General features: G+C 44.9%; 1 protein-coding gene across 1 annotated transcript; it reads left to right on the forward strand.

The window, feature by feature from the left end:
- The first annotated feature begins 12,535 nt into the window (after positions 1-12,535).
- Positions 12,536-25,601, forward strand: LOC122920114 (WD repeat-containing protein 88-like). Its single transcript, XM_044269324.1, has 11 exons — positions 12,536-12,631; positions 14,038-14,148; positions 15,373-15,461; positions 17,769-17,832; positions 17,943-18,081; positions 19,712-19,841; positions 19,905-20,089; positions 21,358-21,440; positions 21,990-22,058; positions 22,277-22,369; positions 25,458-25,601. Exons 1-11 carry the CDS (start codon positions 12,548-12,550, stop codon positions 25,599-25,601), a joined length of 1,191 nt encoding a protein of 396 aa, XP_044125259.1. The 5' UTR covers positions 12,536-12,547.
- Positions 25,602-25,910: the final 309 nt, after the last annotated feature.

Genomic DNA, 25,910 nt, shown 5'->3' on the forward strand with positions numbered 1-25,910 from the left:
GGAAAATGTAGTGGGCACCAGTTATGATGACATTTTGATAGGAAATTACGATAGTAACTACATCAGAGGTGCAGGAGGTAACGATCTTATTCAACCATTGGGTGGTTTTGACTTTCTTCAGGGAGGAGAAGGAGAAGATATCTATAATCTGATAGATGCTACAGGAATTAAAATGATTGATAATTTTGCCAGTGACGGGAAAGCAGATGACATTTATGTTGATGATTATGTGCAATTAGAAATCAGTCAACAGAGATCCCAAGATGACCTTCACATAACCATTAACTATAAAAATGATGAAGAACTTAAAGTCATTGTGAAAAACTGGTTCAAGTCAGAAAAATACAGACACCTCACTATAAAGAAAATTTTAAAAAGGGATGTGACACGTGGAATGATACCATGTAAGCCAGAAGAGGGAGTCATGAATGCTATACCTGTGATGTGCATTGCTTTTTCCGATTAGACACAATTTTGTATACTTGTTCTTTAATGTGCAGATTACTGATGTACGCAATGAGTTGATTGAACATGAAAAAATACATTTTTCCAATATTGAAAATGTGACATCTTGCTTTCTGCTTTTATGTTTTAAACTATTCCAAGATTTCCAGATCACTGACTTTGAGGTGACCTCTGTTCTATTGGAAGAAATTATAATTCCAACTAATTAGCCAGGTAAAATGAAACTCTCCTGCTAGCTATTATCAATAAAACTAACAATGGCAGAAAAGAGTGTATTCGTTTTATTTGTGCCATGTAGCACCTCTCGAGTGCCCTATACCCAAATTTTCCTTAAAGGGATTGTTTCATCTAAGACATTGGTGGCATATCACTGGGAAGCATTCAGTCTGCAGCGATGTCCTTTCCTTTTTTGTTGCTTCCTCTAAATAGTCAATATTAGAGTCACGTGACTGTCTGTTGGCCGCCGTCTTATGGAAAGGATGCAGACAGCACAGAGCATTTGCCCAAGAGGAGGACATAGTTTATGAAGCATAGCAATTTGCTCAACATAACATTAGTTGCCAAGAATTTGGCAAACCCCTTATTTGACATTAGTCCATAATCTCTCAAAATATCGACCAACCAACCAGAAAAAAGACCCAAATAACTTTTCTTATCTATACATTAGACTTCTGTAAGTGTCAAGTGAGGCAGATCCTTTAAGGAGGGCAAAATGAACCAATAGGGTTGTGGGATGTACACCTCATTAGAGGCGCCCCATCTACTTGCAAGATTTTTACTTCAAAACATAAAGTGATCTCCACGTTCAGGGTGGCTAGGAAGTCACAGGTACAGCCTCTAAGAATTCTATGGAGCATGACAAATTAAATAGTGTCATTACTTAAAAATAACTATGGCAAAGTGTATAAGCTGTGTGAAAAATGAAGTACAACCTTGATTCTTCCATGTGAATTAAGAGTTTTTCTTTTCTGGCACTGAGTTCCGTCACAGGGGCTCAATACCGGAAAAGAACTGATCAGTTTTATCCTAATGCATTCTGAATGGAGAGCAATCCGTTCAGGATGCATCAGTTCAGTCCTTCTTACGTTTTTTGGACGGAGAAAATACCGCAGCGTGCTGTATTTTTCCTCTCCGGTCAAAAATCCTGAACACTTGCCGGAAAGCCGGGTCCGGCATTAATTTCCATTGAAATGTAAAATTGCTGCATTGACTGATCCGTTCTTCCGCAGACCTTTAAATCTGTGAAAAAAATAAATACCTGGATCCGTTTTTCCGGATGACACCGGAGAGACGATCCGGTATTTCAATGCATTCGTCAGACGGATCCGCATCCAGATCTGTCTGACAAATGCCACCCGTTTGCGTCCAGATTGCCGGATATGGCAGGCAGTTCCGGTGACATTTTGGCAGTTTGCAGGTCTGAAGCATTCCGGCGTGTGTTAACGCAATCCCATAGCAGACAGACATCAGCAATGATCTTAGAGAAGCTATTGTTGGTACCCATCAATCTGGGGAGGGTTATAAAGCCATTTTCAAAGAATCTGAAGTTCACCATTCTAAAGTCAGAAAGATCTAAAGCAAAAAAAACACTCAACGCAGCTGTCAATCTACCCAGGAGTTGATGTCCTAGCAAATGTACCCCAAGGTCTGACCGTGCAATGCTCAGAGAAACTGCAAAAAACTAAGGAAGAAATGGCTGTGAATCTGTTAGATTAATGGAATAAAATCTCACGCTGCATAACAATTACTACTAGCCTATATTGCCATGACAAATAGAGAACATCTCTAATGGCAGCTTGCACAGCAAGAATGACGACATCACCGAATGACGCCTGCCGGTGCCAAACCATGGGTTGAAGGGTGAAGAAGGCTAAAAACTCTGCCTCACCGTTATATTCAAGGGTATGCAGAGGAAGTAAGTGCCACAAAAAATTACAAGCAATTGATTTGGTGGAGAATGCCCTTTAATCGATTCATCCTGGAACAGAAACACGACATGCAAGATCACCTGGACCGACACCCGACACCCCTGCTGATCAGCTGTTGGAAGAGAAAGTAGTGCTCGTAGGTCAAGCTGGGCTGGCTCACAGTCAATAATTCCAAAGACAGGTCGATGTCCAGCACTGAAGGTAAAATCCAAGGTCTCGCTTGAAACACGTGAGCGGTTTGGATTTTAAATAGTCATCTGTGTTCTGGATGAAATAAAAACACGCTGGACATTGACCTATCTGTAATAGAAAAAAAACTTAAAAAAACAGGCAACATAGTACAGAACAAATATTATACGTAGACTAAAATATCAGGTAAATTTATAATATGGTTGCGGTTTGCATGAGGCCATAGATATCTATCTATCTATTGTGGGGTTGAGCTCAATAGTAGTAGGCACAGGGCCACAATGGCACAGTTCACACAGGGGTTTGCCTGTTTTCTTTATTCTCATCCACAAACAAAATATAAGGCCTTTACATTCAGGCAAAGATACAAAATAAATTCCTGCTCGGCTGAGCACTAACTAAACATAAAATCACCCTTTCTATACGGGCGGCCTACTACCAGCCACACGACACAATGCAAAATAAGCTCACAGTGTCCTTTTTGCTTTAGCAGACCCCAGACATGCTCACAGTGCAAACCTTTAAAGCCCAGAAGTGAGCTGAGCTCCATCACCTGGCTGAGAGCTCTATATGAAACCCGTTCTGGACAGGAAGGGAATGAAGAGCCCCGCTGCCAACCTGCATCCTCATTCCAATAAAATCCAGGCCCGACAACACAATTTACCAAAGTCCTCAGCAAACTATGCTTTGCTAAGGCAGACCATCTTTTCCTGGATTTCTGATATCTCACCCAGGTTTCCTAGTTGAGATATCCACCTCCTGTAGCATAGTACATGGTATATGAAAGAAACCTAGGGGAAATTTAACGATTCTCTACTACTTTTCCAGTCACTCTCTCACACTATCTATGACATGACGCATATATATCTATTGTGCTACTCTTTTGATACATTTGGGACACCTTTTGCCAACTCTAAGTGACATCAAATGTGACTTCAAAAAGTCGCATCTTGATACCTGCTGGGTCACGTTTTTGAATTGACCCTGTTGTTTAGCTAAAATAAGTACTGAACAGCTCCAGCATGGAGTCCGCTAAATGGAAAGTCCACTGGAGGAGAAGCCGGAAGCTCATGAATATCAGAACTCCAAAAATATGATGTCCAATAAAGCTTGTAAAAAAGCGGCAGCCCAGCCTAAGGCCCCTTTGTGACTGGCGTAAAAAGGTGTATGGGTGGTCACTAAGGGGTTAAAGGGGTTCTCCGGGAATTAAGAAAATTAAATACTTAAATATTACCTCATTATAAATATATTGCCAAATACCTTACATTAGTTATAGTGGCTCGTTTTGTCTGGGGAGCAATCATTAGAAGAAACAAAATGGCCGCTGTCCTATTAGTGCACACAAAACCTGTCCTAATCACACAGGAGGACAAGTTACTTCACAACACTGAGGTAAAGAGCTGCCTCATCCTCCTCTCTGATTGACAGGGATTATGGTCCTGAATACAGCTGATAAGATCTTCAGCTGAATCTCTGTAGGAATGGAGTTCATGAGGAGACAAAGTACAGAGAGGAGGTGGGGTGAGGCTGAGCAGCAGCACTTGTATGCAGTCTCCATCACCACAGTCTGTCCTGTCCGCCCTCTCTGTACTTCATGTCTTCTCATGAACTCCATTCCCACAAAGATTCAGCTAAATATCATATTAATCTGTATTCAGGATACTAATCCCTGACAGAAGAGCAGAGAGGATGATGAGGCAGCTTTTTACCTCGGTGTTGTGAAGTAACTTGTCCTCCTGTGTGATTAGGACAGGTTTTCTGTGCACTAATAGGACAGCGGCCATTTTGTTTCTCCTAATGATTGCTCCCTAGACAAAACGAAGCATTATAACGAATGAAAGGTATTTGGGAATATATTTATAATAAAGTAATATTTACGTATTTTCATGTTCTTAATTCCCGGAGAACCCCTATAACTAATTGAATCCAGCGAGTCAAACTAGGCAGGCAGTGGATTTCTAAAACATAATCAACATTTTATGAGCACAGAAAAGAACAAAGCGAAATAATAACCTATCAAATGCCCCCCTACTACATCTTTGATGTCAAGCAGACAAAACTGGGGGGTGAAGATCCTAGGAAATTGAAAGTGTGTGTGCAGGAAGAGGAGGACACAGGACAGGACTACACTGAGTGTATGTACGTTCCTATATCCACCTGACAGCAGAAACATACCTCGGATGGGGAGATACCCATTCTTTTGAGTCTCTCAGGGGTGTAATATACTATATTAACGAATTTCGTTTGAATACGTGGATCACGGTCATTAACCACTGAAGAGAAGTAAAAGCTTTCCGCCTACCTCTACTCCTCCGCTAACAGTGTAGGAATATCTGTTAACCATTTATAATACGTTTTTTTTTTCAAAAGAATGGTCCCACTTGACTGTATTGAGATGTAGGCTGTGGTTGAGGATTTAGAAAGGTCCGGAGTGCCAATAAGACCCTCCAGTTTGGACCTTCAATGACCCAAACTCTGCCTGTGTAGCAAGAGGGAGGTAGTAAAAGAATTAGTGTTGGGGAATCAACATAGGCGGGGAAGCTATTAGCAGTAGGAAATAAGTGGGCCAGATATTTAACGCCTGCTCTAGCCCACATCTCTGCTCCCGGAAGGTTCAGAAAGTGCAGACAATGAGGATTACCCCACAGTGGAGCTCTAGGTGAATATACATTTATGCCAGTACTCTGGAATAGTTTCTGCGATTTAGTCCAAACCTGGGCTCAAGTGATAGGAACCAGCGGAGTGATCCCAGTAATGATCCCAGGAGAGCCCCCGTAGTCGCAACATTGCTGTAATATGTGTCTACCCACCAATGAGCCTAAACCAGCTGGGATGCCAAGAAATAATAGTACATATTAGGGGCAGAGAGGCCACCAGATCATTTTGGTGCTTGTAGAGTGTAATGGATCACCTGGCACCCCGACTGAGTACCTCCGTTGATGGATGCTCCTAACGTTTTCCTGAGATCTCCAAGCGCTCTGGCAGACTCCACAATCACCGAACCGAAGAAGCATATAAATCCTCTCAAGCATATGAATGCTGTAGACAGTTGAATAGGAAACCATACGAATAGGTTTACGCTCCTAGCAGTCAAACTGGAACAGCATACCATAAATCCTTCCCCAAGAATGAGACGACACTTCACTTTGAGGGTTAAAACAGGAACTGACTTTATTTAGACATAGCACACCTACTTTAAACCCCCCAACAGCCTCATTTACATACAATAGGGCACATGGAGGACTATGGTACAAGAAAGGGTGGGGCCAGACAATAGCAAGGGCTGATGGGAGATTGAGGAGGGACAGAGCAGCTGGTTTAAACTGGTCTCCCAGTGTCCCTGAGACAACACCTTGCTGGGGGAACAATGGGACAGGAAAAAGGGGGCGGAGAAGAGGCACAGAACAGCAATGCCTTTAACATAGTAAACATTACAGTAAGAGCAAGATATATACAGTTTACAATACAATTTAACCAAACCCATAATAACATACATAATATTTAAGACAGCCTGAATGCAATCTGCTACACAGTCTTAAAGGGCATTGTTCCTAAAAGTCATAATATGTCCACGGATGGTCCTTAAAGGGCCAGTAGCAGCAATATAAAATACCACATGCCCAAATTGCATTCAAACGTACAAATTTACCAGGGGCCATAGTCAGCAGGTAGGAGGCGGGAAGCCAGGCCTCTCCAATGCCCAGTGGCGAGGCGGGTTCCGCCACATAGAGTAGCTAGACTAAACCTTGGAGCTCTGCCCCGCCAATAAAAAGTGTCTCAATATGGCGTTGAGTAATTAAAAAAAAAAATTCTGGGAATGATTACAGGTGCAATATGAAAGAGGTACAGGAAATTTGGTAAATAAATCATTTTGAAAAGATTAATTCTACCAATAAGTGTAAGAGGGAGGTGGTCCCAGGCCTTCATCCTCACCTCAGTGCTCTTTAGTAATGGTTCAAGGTTCAGTTCCATAAATTTGGACACCTCCAGGTGGACTAACACCCTTTGGGACTTTATAGAACGCACGATTGGTATATTGACTGAAAGTACTGAATTACATTGATAACTGGGGGACAAAGGGAGAAGGAAAGATTTTTCCCAATTTACTCTAAGACCCGTAAAAGACCTAAACGTCTCCAGTAGTTGTAGGCAGGGGCGGACTGGGAACCTAAAGTGGCCCTGAAAAAAATAAATAACTAAAAGTGGCCCCATTTTGTTGGTGGATCCAAATTGATGGAAGGTGGGGGACAACACAAGTAGGCGAGGTCAGCAGTACCATAGCGCAAAATACTGTCCCATCAGAAACATATATCACAGTGCAGCACTATATATTGCCCCAAATGCTGTTCTTCTGTGGTGGCCATCAGGTGAGATGTAGGCCACAGCAGTTGAATTCAGGAGGGGACCTGCGGTTAATGGCCTGGTACATTGGTACGTGATTCTCACAACTTTAATTCCCGCTAAGAGCTCATTTTGTACCCAGCCAGCGGCAGAGAGGAGGGCTTAGGCGGCCCCGTAGGCATCGGCTCACTGGGAAATTTCCCTGTAAGGTCTATGGCCAATTCGCCCGTAGCTGTAGGAGTGCCATCAAGGAAGGACACTTGTCCACCAAATACTCTAAAGTATCATCCGCGTATATGGATACCTTCTCCACCATTAAGCCTTGAGCAATGCCTTTGATGGTTGGGGAACTACAGATAACGACCGCAAGGGGCTCAATTGCCAGAACAAATAATAAGGGGAATAGGGGGCAACCCTGACACATACCCCATTTTAGTGGAAAAGGGCTGGATACGTCTAAGTTTGTTCTAATGCGGGCTCTGGGGGAATCATACAGCAACCTACAGAACTGAGGTCTGATATTAAATCTTGGTAATAAGTCCCAGAGGTAAGACCACTCAATTGAATCAAAGGCCTTGCAGCTATCTAAGGACACAACAAGGCCTGGGGAATCAGAGTCGCCCGAAGTCGCCAGTACCGAGCCAGTTTTCTTTCACCTTCCTGCCCAGGCCATTTTTTGCTAATCTGACATGTGTCACTGTATGTGGCAATAACTTTGGGACACTTTTACTTATCCAAGCCATTCTGAGACAATTTTCTTGTGACACATAGTACTTCATGTCATAAATTTGAGTCAATATATTTCACCTAAAATTTTGGAAACTACGGGATAAGGTGACAGTTTTATTGATACTATTTTGGGGTACATATGATTTTTGATCGCTTGATATTACACTTTTTGGGAGGCAAGGTAACCCAAAAATTGCTGTTCTGGCACAGTTTTTATTTGTCGTGATCTGACAGGTTAGATCATGTGCTATTTTTTATAGAGCAGGTTGTTACGGACGCGACAATATCAAATATATCTACTTTTTGGTTTGTTTCAAACCTTTTTGAATAAAAAATATGTTTTTGTGTCTCCATTTACTGAATGCCATATTTTTTGTTTTCTTCTGATCGTCATGTGCAGGGGCTCATTTTTTGCAGGAAGATTTGACTTTTTTTATTGGTATCATTTTTGGGTACCTATGATTTTTTGATCATTCAACATTACACTTAATGGGGCAAGGTGACCAAAAAATTTGTTGTTTTGGCACAGTTGTTTTTTTACAGCGTTCACCTGAGGGGTTAGGTCATGTGATATTTTTTAAGAGCAGTTTGTTATGGACGTAGCAATACCTAATATGTATACTCCATTTTCTGAGAGCCATATTTTATTTTTATTTTTTTGGGCTGATTGTCTTATGTAGGGACTCGATTTTTGCAGGATGAGATGACAGTTTGATTACTACTATTTTGGGGTGCATATGACTTTTTGATCGCTTGGTATTACACTTTTTGTAAGGTGACAAAAAAATTGCCTTTTTGGCACTGTTTTTATTTTTTACATCGTTCACCTGAGAGGGTAGGTCACGTGATACCTTTATATAGCTGGTTGTTACGGACGCGGCAATGCCTAATATGTATACTTTTTATTTTATTTCAGTTTTACACAATAAAAGCATTTTTGAAACAGAAAAAATGTTTTAGTGTCTCTAGTTACTGAAAGTCATATATATTTTTTTTTTCTGGCCGATTGTCTTATGTAGGCAGGGCCGGCCTTAGGTGTTCAGGCGCCCTGTGCGAGCTAACCTTGTGGCGCCCCCCCCCCCCCCCCAAAAAAACAAACCACTGCTTGTTGCTGGCATCATGGCATAGGCTGGCTGACTATCCAACCAAGTAGTTACCAGCCCGCACACCCCAAAGGCCGGTGTAATGTTATACTTCCCTACTTCGTGAGATCTCCCTACCCTCGTCACTTCCGGTCGCACCGGACATGACGTGAGGAGGTGTGCAGCGCCACGCAGGCGCACAACGGCAGGTTAGGGAAATTTCACAGCAGAGTGCGCATGCGCCGGGAGCCTCGCCGGCGGTTAGGGTAGGGAAAAACTATGGGCCAGTGCGCAGGCGCAGTGATCGGATGGATGTTCTCAGCTGGACACCGGCCGACACTGCGCATGCACCGGGAGCCTCACCAGCGGTTAGGGAAGGGAAAAATTACGTACGGGCCAGTGCTTTTTCCCTACCCTAACCGCTGGTGAGGCTCCCAGCGCATGCGCAGTGTCGGCCGGTGTCCAGCTGAGAACATCCATCCGATCACCGCACCTGTGCACTGGCCCATAATTTTTCCCTACCCTAACCGCCGGCGAGGCTCCCAGCGCATGCGCACTCTGCTGTGAAATTTCCCTAACCCGTCGTTGTGCGCAGTGCGCCCCCCCCCAATATAATAAACATTGGTGGCGCAGTGGGCCCCTCCCAACACCCCAGTATGATAAACATTGGTGGCGCAGTGCGCCACCCCAACACCCCAGTATAATAAACATTGGTGGCGCAGTGCGCCCCCCCCCCCAATATAATAAACATTGGCGCAGTGCGCCCCCCCAATATAGCAAACATGAGCGCAGTGCGCCCCCCCAATATAACAAACATGAGCGCAGTGCGCCCCCCAATATAATAAACATTGGTGGTTCAGTGTGCCCCCCCAACACCCCAGTATAATAAACATTGGTGGCGCAGTGCACCCCCCATTAAATAAACATTGGTGGCGCAGTGGGCAGTGCCAATGAGGGTTAAAAAATAAAAAAATAATTAACTCACCTCCTCCAATTGATCGTCTCCTGTCCTTTCTTCAGAACCTGTCAAAGGACCTGTGGTGACATCACTGTGCTCATCACATGATGCATCACATGATCCATCACCATGGTAATGGGCCATGTGATGAGCTCAGTGACGTCACCACAGGTCCTGAAGAAACAGGAGACCGGCAGCTGCGATCAACTGGAGGAGGTGAGTTAATTTTTTTAATTATTTTTTAACCCTCATTGGCACTTCCCACTGTGCCACCAATGTTTCTTATACTGGGGTGTTGAGGGGGGGGGGGGGGGCTTACTTGCCACCAACATTTCTTATACAAATACAGGAGGCGGGTGCCGGAATCAAATAGCCGGCACCCGACCTCTGTGACAGGGAGCTGCGATCAGCGGCAGTTAACCCCTCAGGTACCGCACCTGAAGGGTTAACTCAACTGCAGCTGATCGCAGCTCCCTGTCACAGAGGTCGGGTGTCGGCTATTTTATTCCGGCACCCGCCTCCTGTATTTGTATTACAGGTCAGTTATCTTCATTGGTGGCACAGTGGCCTCAGCCCCTCCCCTCCTCCTCCCGTCTCTCTTCTTATTGGCAGCTGCGGGGGCAGCAGGCAGGTCAGACACAGGGGAGGAGGAACGAATCAGGTCAGACAGGGGAGGGCGAGATGGAGGGGGCGCCCCGAGGGAGAACACAAGTGCAGCCTCGCCTGCCGCATATTACATTGCGAGCTGTCGGCCGCCCAGCGCCCCTGTTGCTATGGCGCCCTGTGCAGCCGCACAGCCCGCACACCCCAAAGGCCGGCCCTGTATGTAGGGGCTCACTTTTTGCGGGATGAGGTGATGGTTTGATCTGGGTAAAATCCTCTTACCTTCTTCAGCTTCATGTCCGTTGTCCACTCTTGGGAAATTCATCACCAGCACAAGAATCTACAGGCCAATACACAACCAAGATGTCCTCTTCTTCTTTGGATCCATCTTTTAGATCACCAGCATCTGCTATAAGAAAGATATCCAAATGGAGCAGCTCAGCCACAAATACTAATGACCTCCTCTACATAATTCTTACTAAAACCTCGTGCACATAACTATTAAATTTTTTTTTTTTTTAATCTATCTATACTGAACATTTTGACCATATTTTCCTGTATATTGTTCCATATAGATACCTCTGCATTCTGTGTACTTGTACAGTACATGACTTCCATATGGTGTTCCATGCAGATACTCTATGAGCCCTTACACATTCATTCAGCATCTAGTGCAGCCAAATAACAGTACATGGATTGCATTAAAAAGCACCTCTGTACAATCCTACCAGGTCACATAAACTTGTATAGCAATCACAAGGGGCACAGAGCGATAATGTGATCATGTGCATGAGGCCTAAGACAGGGAGAGTCAGGGGCATAGCTATAGGGGAAGCAGCTGCTTTGGGGCCCAAACTCAGAAGGGGCCCACCCAGGAGGAACACTAAAATATTTTATTGTCAGGGCCCCCTCTACAGTATTAGGCCCCCTGCACACGAACGTCTGCTTCCCGTTGCCGTATTGCGGAGCGCATTTGCGGATCCGCAATACACAGGTGCCGTTCCGTGGGTATTCCGCATCACGGATGCGGACCCATTCCGTGGGGTTTCGTCCCATACTTCCGTTCCGCAAAAAGATAGAACATGTCCTATCTTTTTGCGGAACGGCCAGATCGCGGACCCATTCAAGTGAATGGGTCAGTGATCCGCTGCGGCTGCCCCACGGACTGTGCTCGTGCATTGCGGCCCGCATTTCGCCAGCAAGTTAAGTCAGTTTTGTCTGCATTTGCGTTCAGTTTTTTACACTCTGGTGCAATGCATTTTGATGCGTTATTCACGCACGGGATAAAAAACTGAAGACTTACAAACAACATCTCCTAGTGACCATCAGTGAAAAACTCATTGTATCCGGGTTATATCCGTTCACGGAAGCCCCATTCACTTTTATGGGGCATGGGCTGAATAAAAAAAGGCTGAAAATAGAACATGCGGCGATTCTAACGCAGATCTGATGAGTGAAAAAAAAAAACGCTCATGTCCACAGACATGAACGGGTCAGTATTCAGTGCGGGTGCTGTGCGTTCACTTCACGCATTGCACCCGCGCGGGAAAACTCGCTCGTGTGAAAGGGGCCTTAGGGTGCTGCATTTTAGGAGCTGCAAAAAAAAAAAATAACGCAACATGTGGTTTTTGCAACAACATTTCTTCCAGAAAAGGGAAAACGCACAGCAAAACATGAATTACAAAACAAATTCACATTAAAGGGGTTTTCCAAGAGTTTTTTTTTCACTGATGGCCTATGTTCAGAAGTCTGCTGTGTATTTTCCATTTGCTGGGGGGAGAAAAACACCATAAACGCAGATATGTCGCTGCAGATACCGCATGCGTTTTTTTTTAAAAACGTGTCTTTTTTTAAATGTGCTTTTTGGCCGCGTCCAAAAGGCAGCACAGCCGCAAGGTGTAGCAGCACCCTTAGAGGACGCGCCGCCCCCAGGGGTTGTCGGCTCCAATCATCCATTAATAGTCTAATGATAACCCTTCATTATAACATCCCAGAAAACGCCTTTTAAAACTTTAGAAACTTTGAGAATCTCTCCCCAAAGTCTCCTTCCTCACATCCAGCTTGTAATGAGGCCACCTACCGACCTCCTCCATTACAGGCTGAAAGAGCCTCCACAGCACCCCAGGAAAAGGACACTTCCACCAACTGGCCCATAGATGGCGCATTACTGCAGTAGTTTGGACCAGCGCGGCCTCTGTAGCTGGTTGCTATGGAGACGAGAACTCCGGGAACGCTGAACGTGTGTCTGGAAGATGCCGCTGCAAGAGAAGGGGAGCCTCCTGGAGACGAAACCCAGCGATGAGGAGACCGTGTGGCACAGTGAGAGACTGTCCCAGGTCAGCTTATAGAGGCGACAGTTTCCGCCATTATAACTTGGGGAGGATGGTTCTCGCCCTTAGCAACCAATCAGGTTGCATCTTTCATACGTCAGAGGCAGTGAGAAAAATGAAAGAAAGAAGCTCATTGGTTGTTATTGGGAATTAATTTTTTTTCCCCTCTCACTGAACTTTATTTATACTTTTCACTGTGTACATATTTGGCATAGATCCATGTACATAATATAATTTCAATTAGGGCTCATGCGCACAAACATATTTTTCGTCCGTGTCCATTAAGTTTTTTTTTCTTTTTTATTTACGGCCCGTATGCAAAACCAGTCATTTCAACTGGAAATGACTACGTGTGTTCTGTATCCATATGTCTGCAAGTCCGTTCCCGCAAAAAGATAGAAAATGTCCTACTCTTGTCTGTTTTGCGGACAGACATTGTTACAACGGATTTTCAAAAAATACGGATGTCACATGGATGTCATCTGTTTTTTTGCGGATCAGTGTTTTGCGGACCATAAAATACATACGTGTACCTGAGTCTTATGCTGTCACTCCCAACCAATGTAGCAGGTGACTCCCCACAGACATGTGACCACTGCAGCCAATCACTGGCCATAGCAGGTCACCACTGTGGTCAGTGATTGGTTGCAGAGTCACATGTCCTTGTCAAGAAGTCGGGGCTCAGGGTGGGAGCTGCAGGGGATTTGGGGTATTTTTATTTTTTATTTTTCTTCAGCATTTTCAGTGTTTTTCTTCAATGATGGGCTTTTTCACACGATCGTATGTATTTAGCGGTCCGCAAAAAATGCGGATGACGTCCGTGTGCATTCCGTATTTTGCGGAACGGAACAGCTGGCCCCAAATAGAACAGCCCTATCCTTATCCATAATGCGGACAATAATAGGACATGTTCTATTTTTTGGGGGAACGGAAATACGGACATGCGGAAACGGAGTGCACACGAAGTACCTTACGTTCTTTTTGCGGACGCATTGAAATTAATGGTTCCGTGTACGGTCCGCAAAAAAAACTGAACGGTCACGGAAAGATAATACGTTCGTGTGCATGAGCCCGGAAATGGCATAGTACAAGACTGGTCAGACTGCATCATACGGTCCCTATATAATACCGCCAAATAGTAACCAAATAACTGCACCATGCTTTGTCAAAATAATACCGCCACACAAGGACATATATATATATATATATACAAATCATGGTACAGATAGACCGGCCACACATATATACGGTGCAGTGGCACATGACAGTAAGGAGAGGAAAAAGACTGCTAGGAAATACAGGTGAGCAGACGGCACAGATCAGCGCTGCGCCTCCACCGCCATAGTGTGCATTTTTTGTCACTTGTATTGAATTATTTTATTTCCAACCATTTTTTTTCTTTTTTTTTGCAGGTTCCTTTCAGAATCTTAAAGGGACACCGAGGGGCTGTGACTTCTTGTCATTTCTGTCTTGAGGATACAAAAATCCTAACAGGTTCTTACGATGGAACCGCAAAACTGTGGGTAGGTTACCCTTGAGCTCCTCAGGATACCGTCTTTACATGTGAATCTGTGGGGTTTTTCCAAGACTTTTAGGCCTCATGCACACGACCGTTCAGTTTTTTTGCTCTCCGCAAAGACCATGTGCCTTCCGCAATGAACGGAACGGGCAGCCCATTGTAGAAATGCCTATTCTTGTCTGCAAAACGGACAAGAATAGTACATGCTATATTTATTTTGCGGGGCCACGGAATGGAGCAACGGATGCTGTCCGCATCTTTTGCGGCCCCATTGAAGTGAATGGGTCCGCACCCAAGCCGCAAAAACTGCGGCTCGGATGTGGACCCGAAAAACGGGCATGTGCATGAGGCCTTATACTGATGATCTATCCTCTGGATACGTCCTCTGGGGGGGGGGGGGGGGGCGGTCTGTCACCCAATCAGCTGTTTGAGAAGGTATCGGTGCTCGCAGTAGCGTCAGGCCGCGTGACATCGCGTTCATCGGTCACATTCAAGTGATTAGTCTTGGGCTGCTATACTATGTACAGCGCCGTGCTCAAACAAGTAATCAGCGGAGGACAGGCCATAAGGAGTAAAATCTCGGAAAACCCTTTTAATTGCAAATACAGGTTCAGTACATTATGATCGAATTCCTTCATTCTAAAATCCGATAATCTGATCAACCAAGAAGAAGGAATATTACTGTGTGTTGTATCCATGTTATATGCATGTTTCATTTGTTGTTTGATCCTTGTTGTAGCCATCTTGTAACCATGTTGTATCTATTCTTGGATCAATGTAGCATCCATGTTGTATATATGTTACATACATGTTGTATCTGTTGTTGGACCCATGTTGTATCCATGTTTTATGTCTTTTATCTGTTGTCGGATCCGAGTTTTATCCATGTTGTATCTGTTGTTGGATCCGCGCTGTATCTGTTATATACGTGTTGTATCTCTTATATACATATTAGGTGTCATTTATTATTCAGAAATACGGCTTTAATTGGCGTATTTCTGCCGAAAACGTTGCGCCGCAATCTACGACTTTTCCCCTCTCAAAGCAGGTCTAAAAAAAGTGGGCGTGGCAGGGAAGGACGGACCACGGACCCATTCAAGGTGAATGGGTCTGGATCCGTCTGCAGAATCCGCACGGATGTTGCCCATGCATTGGGGACCGCAAATTGCCTCCATTACAGATCGTGATTCCTATTGACCTGGCGTTGTTTTTGCTGTTTCTTTTTTAGGATTTCTCTACCTGTTCCCCAGTCTGTGAGTTTAAAGATGAGCACACTGGTCCTATCTCCGAGTGCCGCCCAGCAGGCGACAACAAGAGGTGACGCTTTCTTTCACAACTTTGATTTAAAGGACTTGTTTCATGAAGATATACCCTTGTTGTGGTCCGCATTCGAGCCGCAGTTTTTTGCGGCTCGGATTTGGACCCATTCACTTCAATGGGGCCGCAAAAGATGCGGACAGCACTACGTGTGCTGTCCGCATCCTTTGCTCTGTTCCGTGGCCCCGCAAATAAAATATAGCATTTCCTATTCTTGTCTGTGATGCGGACAAGAATAGGCATGTCTACAATTTGCCGCTCGTTCCGTTCTGCAAATTGCGGAAGGCACATGGGCAGCTTCCGTTTTTGCAGATCCACGGTTTGCGGACTGCAAAAAACCACACGGTTGTGTGCATGAGGCCTTTGTCATGCTCTGCTGTCAGCTGTCAATAACCCGGGTAAGCTGCGTCTAGGCACACATGTAGTTTATAGACCACCTAGCTGTCATTTTGGCACATAGATGGGGATTCCAACCAGGGGGACCCCGTCTATTTACCTATATGCTCTAATATGGATAGGGGTTTTCATCCTAAAACAACCCCTTTGAGGAATTGCTTACAGTCTACCACCCTGCGTTCATGCGGTTCACTAGGTGTTATCGAACCTCAGTCAGGTTCCACTAATTATCATGTGAAATCCAAATTAGTAGAAAGTTACCGAGCTCGGAGGTGATTATCTTGAGACACAAATGCTATGTGTCCAACAAGATCATTCCACTTAAATGAAGCAGTGTATAAGATTATATAATACTTACAGATAAGGTGGCGGATACATGCCAACTGTAACAGCGGCTACTGTGCGCCGCTGTTCCCCTGCTTACCGCCGCAGTCCCGGGCGCCGTGTTCAGCACTGATCTGCAGCCGGAGCTTCCCATTCACCGCTGCAGTCCTGGGCTCTGTCTGTGTGGGTGCTGTTGTTCTGGGATCCGCTCCACAGTTTGCTCTCAGCCCTGGCCACAGCATGCTTGCTGCTTGTTTCCTGCAGCACTTCCTTAACGGCCGGCGCGCGTCACTTCCTGGGCTTTATGGGTTAGGTCATGTGACCTCGCTGACCTATCCTAGCCCTTCTGCGCATATAAAAGTGGCTCAGCCCCCTTCCCAGATGCCTCAGTGTCAAGGTCCTTGTGTCCTGCTAAGGTTCCTGGTTTCCGCTAGTGTTCCTGACTCGTATCTGTATTCCTGGACTCTGCTACCTGTTAGATCTCTATCTGCTTGCCTCGACTCTCCTGTTGCCAACTCAGATTTCCTGACCTGTACCTGTGCCGCCTGCCCTGACCTTTTGCCTGTCTGACTACGTCTCTGCCTCATCCTTCGGTCCTGCACCTCTGCTACCTTTCTAAGCTGCCTCGTTTGCTTATCCTCCTCAAGAGGTAGCGACCTGGTGTTCCCCTTGGGAAAGTCTATCCCCACCATCAGGGGTACTGTGAAGATCCAGGGGTTCACTTAGACAAAGCCCTTAGAGGAGGTAGGACACGTGGCACAGTGGGTTCACACCATGATACCAACCTTCATAAACCATAAAATAACATTCGACATTTACATTGATTGGTACAGAAGAAGGATGGTCCCTTGTACTCTCCTTGTACATACTCCCCATACCTATGTTTTTGTCTCCTTGCTAACTCTTTGTTTGCACACCCAGAACTGGCGCATTTCCCAGAATCGTGACTAGATAGTCTACAGAGCACCTCAAGACAATAAAGACAGATGAATTTAATTCTAGAAGGAAGTTAATACTGACCCAACAAATAATATAATGCACTTTTAACATTGTTGCACTCACATAGGCTTGAACACATAGTCCCAGATTTACTAATGTCTAGAAAGTGGTGCAATTTGGTTCAGCTAGGGCTTCTACCTCTTCTTTTTTTTAAGGGGTGGGGTTTAGCAGAAAGGGCAGGAATTAGTGGGGGAATGGGACGTGGCCTAAGGTGCACCATTTTTCACCAAAACTTCACCGAAATTCTCGGGTCAAAATCATTGATCAGCTGTTTGATAGGGGCGAGCCCCGCAGCCTTCTCACATCTTACCAAGAACAGCTCCATTAATTGTATTGCAGCCCAGGCCCAATCAATTGAATGGGGCTGAGCTACACCTAGGCCATGTGACTGATGAACGTGACGTCACTGGTCGAGGAAGAGGCCACCGCTCTCCCCGTAGCCTTTTCAAACAGCTGATTAGTGGCCATGCCGGAAGTCGGACTCCCCCATCAAGTCTCAGTATAGGTCATCATTATTTTATATCCAGGAACCCTTTTAATATTTCCACCTCTAGTGTCATAATTTTCCCCCAATTCCTTGTTATCTAGGATGGTGACATCATCATATGACAAAACTGTGAAGCTTTGGGATATGCAGACCGGGAAAGTCCTGGTATGTACTGCTCTTACATAAATGCATTCGCAGTCTACATATATTCTATGATAAATTCTGCATAATACATACCATATAACACACCCCAGGATGTCATTGTCTGTTAACAGTGGTCGGTGAGCCTGGACGGCCTGGTGACATCATGCAATGTTTCAGGAGATGGAAAGCACGTAGTATGTGCCGTGGACGTGGACAATGCCATCTGTATCATTGATTGTGCAACAGCTTCCAAAGTGATGTATGTTAAAGGCAAGTCTCTCAATAATGCTATATTAGTGGTGCAGGGGTCACCAACCTGTTTTATCATATTACAGGCAACAAGGGGAGTTCTTGCTGTGATAAAATATATTTTCCTTTTCCCCTCATAGTCTTCCATGAGCTGCATCGGCTGGGGCCTCTGTATTAGTGCGCTAGAACATAGAGACTTAAAGGCTATGTACACCTTTGGGGGCAATTGTTTTTTTTCATTATTGCATTGTATTTATTTTCAATTGGTCTTAATTCAAAAATATGGAATCCTTTTTTGTGTACAGAGCTGAGATGCTTTACTAGCTGCCTGTGGATTTTACTGTCTCTTCCGTCATCTGGGGAGCACACAGGCTCCTTATCTCTGCTCTTTGACATTATAGCTCAATCCTTATCTTACTGATAAGAATGTGGCTTAAATAAGTGTTAATGACCTCTTAGTAACCTAGAGATAAGGTTTATTAGATGACCGGCACAAAGTGAAAGCACCAGTCACACAGCTAGAGAAACCGTTAGCCCTTTGTGACAGAATGGCTCAATATTTTTGCCAATTAAAAATATGATTTTTAGCCAAACAAAAATTGCCTCCAAAGGTGTACATCGCCTTTAAGAACTATAATTATTCATATTGACTGCACTTTTTTTTTTCTGTTTAAGCATAATTCCTCTTTTTTTAAAAACTCTACCCCCTTAAAGGCTATGTACACCTTTGAGAGCAATTTCTTTTATTATTGCATTGTACTCATTTTGAGCTAAAAAATTTTTTTTTCAATTGGTCTTTATTAAAAAATGTAACCACTGTCTTTCTGCAGCCTTGAGTTTATCTAGTAACAGGATCTAAATTTTCACTCAGGCAGCTCATCTGACAGGCTCCTTATCTCTGATCTCTAATCTAACAAATATTCATTATAGCTCAGTTCTTATCTGATTGATAACAGTGCAGCTTAAGACGGTATTACACAGCCAGATGTAGCAGACGATTATCGGGAGGAAAGCGTTCCTTCCCGGCAATCCCCTGCTCGCTAGTGGAGGAGACCACTGCTATTACATGCAGCAATCTCCTCCGCAGCATGGGAAGGAGAGATCTCCATGCCATCGCTCGTCCCCATGCTGTAGTGATTTTCCGGCGGCAGATCGTGATTAGACAGCACAACCTGCCGCCTGCAAATAATAATTTTTTAACATGTCCTAAGATTTGGATTGCCCAATGATGGAGCGTTTGTTCGTTCATCGGGCAATCGGTGGCAGTATTACACTGCCAGATGATCACTACAGTGTAATACAGGCTTAAAATAGGTGTTTATGACCTTTTTAGTAATTTAGAGATAAGAGTTATTAGATGGGCACAAAGTGTAAGTAAAAAGTACATTCTCACAGATAGAAAAACAGTTAACCATTTGTGACAGAACGGCTGAATATTTTTAATTAAGACCTATTGAAAAAAAGTTTTTTAGCCCAAAATGAGTAAAATGCAATCATAAAAAAAATTGGGCTCCGAAGGTTTGCATAGCCTTTAAATGTTCATGCAAAGACTGGCATGTTTGCAAATAATTAGCTGCTGACGTATGGGATAAATGAGGCCCCACGCTCCGTAGGTTCATGTATAATGCACATTTATTCTTCATTCCTCCAGACCATCACACGTCCACCATAACAAGATGCTGTTTTGATCCAGAAAGTCTGAGAATTTGTTCAGTGTCATCTGACAGATCCGTGAAATTGTGGGACGTAACTGCAAAACGTGCAACTATCCAAATACAACGGTAAGCAACAGCAATGTTAAGGAGATGTCCTTTACTTTTTTATAATATTTTTTTTTATTGCAGAGCACACAGCAATGTTATTTCGGACTGCGGCTTCAGTGCCAATGGCCGCTCCTTGTGCACAGCGTCTTGGGACAAAGGTTTGAGAATCTGGGATGTTAACACTGGAGAGTTTCGCCACCGCGGAGCGGATAATCTCCTCAGCGCCCACACGGGATCGGTCAGCTCCTGCGCGTTCTCTCAGGATGGTGAGTTATATTGGAAAGTCCAAGTAGTTCTGCTCACCCCTCTGTCCGGTTTACATTGCTTTTCGGCAAACTGACCCCACACATTATAAATCAATAAGAGGAAATAAACAGATCATGGCGATCGTAGTAAATTATAACGGATCTGACTTATCCAGCACGGATTCTGTGAACATACAGAAGGCGTGATACCAGTGTGAACAGAGCCGTACCGTCTCTTATTGTGCAGAAATACGGAAAATACATTGGATGCAGATAGTAACCAATGTCCTTGTGTTCCTACCGATCAACAATAGTACAAGCAAAGAAAAGAGTAGAAACTTTGTAATATATATTAATAGAGGAAAAATACCTATTTTTCCACTTTTCAGACCCCTGTTCTGTTCTCTCCCAGCCTCCCGCACTAATCAGAGTACAGAGAGATTGGGTTACAGCTGCCCATAGAATTCTATGGAGATGGAAGGGGGAGAGCTGCTGGAGGGAGAAAGAGGTAGAGACACAGGGACCCTGATGCTACATCTAGTAAGTGTATTACCTCACTGCAGTGCAGGATTCACAACTACACTGAGCTGTACTGCTGTATACAGAGAGGTGGGGAGGAGAATCTCCTCTTCTCCAGGGGCACTGTATCAGAGACATGATAGCAGCTTGTCTCTGCCCAATCACTTAGGGGAAAGTGACAATTAGGGCTCCTTCCCACGTCCATATCTGTGATGACCTATGTGACAAGATAGTGGTGTCCGTGAAGGGTTCATGTTTGATTTGTGTGTCTGTTTTTTGCGCCCCGTGTAATATTAGTTTCCGACACAACTCCTACCAACGGACATGAAAAATCACGGTTAAAACACGGATGGCATCCGTGTTGGGTCAGTGGTTTTCACGGACCCATAAACTATAATGTGCGTTAGGGATCTGTAGTCACTGACAAAAATAATGCATACTTCCGTGGTGTCGCCCACTGTCTATGGAAAACCGCTGATGTGTGACTACACACATTAAAGTCAGCGGGTATGTGAGCGGTCCGTGTAGACAGAACACGTCTGTGATTCACTGATGTATGAGGCCTTAGAGATGGAGCCTGCAGAGGGGTAAAACTGCTGAAAAGTGCCGCCATATAATGGACGGATATAGTGTGAGTGATGACAATGACCGTCTGTGTACAGAATATGTTGCCGCTATATAAATAACAATAGTAATTACAATTTACAAACTGGACAGCTCATTCTGAAATGATAGGTACCATGTAATGCGATGTTATTGTGTCCTGCCAGCTTCTGTCCTTTTATCTGGAGGATACGATAGAACAATAGTCCTCTGGGACGTGCCCTCCAAGTGCAAGAAGCTTGTGCTAAAGGTGCGTTATTCTGGCGAGCTGCATCTATTTGTCTATCTGTCCTGTCTGTCTATCTATCTATCTATCTATCTATCTCATATCTATCTATCTATCTCATATCTATCTATCTATCTATTTATCTATCTATTTATCATCTATCTATTATCTATCTCATATGTTTCTATCTCATATCTATTTATCTCATATCTATCTATCTCATATCTATCTATCTATCTATCTATCTCATATCTATCTATCTCATATCTATCTCATATCTATCTCATATCTATCTCATATCTGTCTATCTATCTATCTATCTATCTATCTATCTATCTATCTAATATCTATCTCATATCTATCTATCTATCTATCTCATATCTATCTATCTATCTATCTCATATCTATCTATCTCATATCTATCTATCTCATATCTATCTATCTATCTCATATCTATCTATCTCATATCTATCTATCTATCTCATATCTATCTATCTCATATCTATCTATCTATCTCATATCTATCTATCTATCTTTGCAGTTCATATCACCCTATTATTTTCACCCCATTAGGGTCACACTGATTGGGTCCTGGACGTTGCACTGAGCGCCAGTAAGAAGTGGATTCTTTCTTCTTCAAAGGTAAAAACACGAGCTTCTCCTTCATCAGTCATGACAGCATTTTCTGAAGACGATCACATAAGCGGCTGACATTAGAGGCACATAAACATGACATACTCCTACTGCTGGCACCTACATGACCGGTTCTGCCGCCTGTTCAGACCATGATGTCTCAGGAGCTTTGGCCACATGAAAGCAGTGGTGTTATGGGCAGTGCCTCTCGGTCTGTATATTCACAGGACTCTACATTACGGCTGTGGAGCATAGAGAATTATCAGGAAATTCCCGCTGTCATCGAGAACAAGAAAGCAATTGGCCCTCGGCTGTCTCAGGTAAGTGCTCACGTCAGTAAGTAAGAATTAGCATTGTCCTTGACTCATAGAAGAACAACTGAGAGGACTTGAGGCCCGATGATCGGGGAGACGAGCATTCATACAAACGCTCGCACCCGGGCTCTGCCAATCAGCCAACAAATGAGCAACTGATCTTTTATACCAGGGATGCCCAACCTGCCGCCCTCCAGCTGTTGTAAAACTACAACTCCCACCAGGGGCGGACACAGACAGCAGAGGGCCCCTGTGCAAAGAATGTGCCTCCCCCCCCCCCCCCAAGCCAAATTTGCAACCTAACCAATTCCGTCCTAACATTACTTATAGCAATACAAAACATACAGGTTAAGGCTACTTTCACACCTGCGGCACTACGCTCCGGGCACCTGATCCGGCAAAGAATGCAAGGAATCGGCCAGACACAAACCGCAGCATGCAGCGGTTTGTGTCCCGCTGATTCTCTGCATTTTTGCCAGATTGTGGCCGGATCTCTGCCAGATCCCATTATAGTTAATGGGGCCGGCGGACATTCTGTCTGCATCCAGCAGTTCCGGAGCACAGCCTGCCAGAATCACTAACTCAGATGTGAAGGTAGCCTAATACAGGACCACATATCTCTTACATCCAGGGACGTCTTCTTTGATGTAGATGTTCTCTGTCCTCATCTTCTCCTTTCAGACCAGACCGCCATGATGATTTCTTTCAGTCATCGCTTCTCTTTGACAGACAGACATCTTAGTTTCCTAATTTCCATCATCCTCCCACCTAATCAACACCCCTCTAATACGGTACCCGCTGTGCTCCATATACTAGTTACACACAGATAGTTCCCCTTCAATATTGGAACACAGTGTCCTAAAAAATAACTGCGCCCAGGAAACAGTGTCCCTGACACTAATAGTGTAAACATTATGTTCCCCAAAAATAATTGTGCTAAGCTGATACCGTGCCAGGGTGCCCCCCACAGTAACAGTGCTCCCCACAATCCCACCAATAGAAATAATTATCTACCAGACAACACATAGTAGTAATAGTGCCCCTACAGTAATAATGTCTCCACTGTGTCCCAGAAGTAATAATGCTCCTATAGTGCTCATACTAGTATTCATGTTCCTCATAGTCCCTCAACTGTAATAAAGCCCACCATAATGCCCCCGGTAGTAATAATTCTCTTTATAATGTCCCCATAGTACCCTCATAATGTGTGCCAATGCCCCCTACCGTGTGCCCAAAAAACCCTCTTAGTGCCCCCAGTTGAGACAAGGTCTCCATAGTGCCCTATAATTTGCACCAGTATAAAATACTCCTATATCGTGCCCCCCCTTATCCCCATGGTGCCTGACAATGTGCCAGTATAAAATTCCCCCATAATGTGTACCAATATAATTCCCCTATATAATGACCCCAATAGTGCTCCTCTCCCCCCTTCTCCATAGTGCCCCCCATGTGTGCCAGTATACAAGATAGGGTCCCCATAGTGCTCCTCCCTCTTCATAGTGCCCCCCCATGTGTGCCAGTATATAAGATAGGGCACCCATAGTGCCCCCCCATGTGTGCCAGTATACAAGATAGTGCCCCCCATAGTGCTTTTCCCCCTCCATAGTTCCCCCCCATGTCTGCCAGTATATAAAATAGGCAGGCCCCCCCATACATCAATTGCTCAGATAGGCCCCCATATCTGTTGCTCAGGACCCCCCCTCCCCCATATTAGATGCCCATTCACGCCCCCATATCAGTTGCTCAGACCCCCTCCCCCCCATATCAGTTGCTCAGGGGGACCCACCTCCCATATCTCACTTGTTCAGGACCCGCACCCATATCAGTTGCTTATTTGGGCCCCCCATATGTCAGTTGCCTAGGACCCCCCACATATAAGATGATCAGGAGGAACCCCCCAATATCAGTTGTTTATTTATTCAGGCACCCCCATATGCTCATTCAGGCCCCCCAAATGTCACTTGCTCAGGCACCCCCATATGCTCATTCAGGCCCCCCATATCGGTGTGACAGACCCCCAGGGCCCCCATCAGACTAAAAATAAATAATTGAAACTTACCTCTCCTGCTCCGCTGCTCTCTGTGTCCTGATGTGAGTGCCTGCCCTGCTGGGCTCCAACAGCCCGCGCTGCACAGTCACATGACCTGACTGCGTACAGTCTCACGTCATAGTGCGCGCTGTACGCAGTCAGGCTGGAGGAGACCAGGAAGGAAGCGGAGCCGGAGGGGTGAGTAAACGCCGATCTCTTGCATACTAGTGAGCGCTTCTGGATGTGCTCACTAGTATGAATGAGCCCCTCACACGCCGGGCCCCTGTGCAGCTGAACCGGCTGCACCGGCTTATGTCTGCCCCTGACTCCCACCATGCCCTGCTGTAGGCTGTCCAGGCATGCTGAGAGTTATAGTTTTGTAACAGCTGGAGGTTGGGCTTCCCTGTTGTATACGAAAAGATCTGCAGCACTTCTCCCGTTTAAGCAGGGAATGTGCTGCAGACATAATGTGAAAGTATGGGGGACAACAATCGTAATAACGATCATTCATCCCCATATGGTTTCCATTGGCCTGTGTAAAGGCTTGATAAATGAGCACAGAGCAACTTCTTTTATAATCCTTTGCTCAGCATCAGCCCTTTACCAGGACTCTGAAGACCCTGATATTTGCAAACCTATCGCCTGATTATAAGGCAGGCCATGCACATATAATAGCTGTTCTGCCGACACCTGTCGTCCCTGACCCCTCCATACACATGCTCGCTAGGCTTGGCCAAGCATGCATGTGTTCTGATTGGGGAGAGAGGAGAAAGCTGCTTCCAGGCGCCTATGGCGGTGGCTTAATGCCCCTAGAATTAAAAGATGGGACATGTTCAAGTTGAACAGCCCAATCTCTCCCCTAACATCTGCCACCGGGAGGCCCCCACACACATTAGATGGTGGCTTGTCCTGCTGAAATCGTCAGGTTTGACCGATGCACATGTGTTGAGGGTGCGGATGAATTCAGTGTGCAGCCAGACAGCCATATTTTGAGCAGCGGCAATGTCCAATCACAATTGCATTTCTTTACCTAAAATTGACCTTTTTATGCTTTTTTTCTTGAAGTGTGAAGAATGTGAGAAGCCATTTCCTGTCATGCATTGGGACAACGCAAACGTAATCACCAAATGCGTCTTCTGTCGCCTGTCCACCCCGTCCAATAGTGTGCCCTCCTTACCCACCGTGCCCCAGACCTTGTGTGCCATGTGATAGCGGTTCATTATTGGATATTTTATATTTTTAAACCAGAAATAAATGTCAAAGAACTGAGAATGCAAAATAAAATGTTTCCTATCGTGTCCTGTAGATGTAAAAGTGTGTGTGTACAGTATCTGTATAGATCTGTGTATGTGTGCCTGTTCGGAGAATGCAAGGTAAGACCTGAGGCTGATGGGAGTCCGATCTGAGGCTGGTGGGAGTCCGATCTGAGGCTGGTGGGAGTCCGATCTGAGGCTGATGGGAGTCCGATCTGAGGCTGATGGGAGTCCGATCTGAGGCTGGTGGGAGTCCGATCTGAGG

The sequence above is a fragment of the Bufo gargarizans genome, chromosome 10 (assembly GCF_014858855.1).
Source record: "Bufo gargarizans isolate SCDJY-AF-19 chromosome 10, ASM1485885v1, whole genome shotgun sequence".
Classification (NCBI taxonomy): domain Eukaryota; kingdom Metazoa; phylum Chordata; class Amphibia; order Anura; family Bufonidae; genus Bufo; species Bufo gargarizans.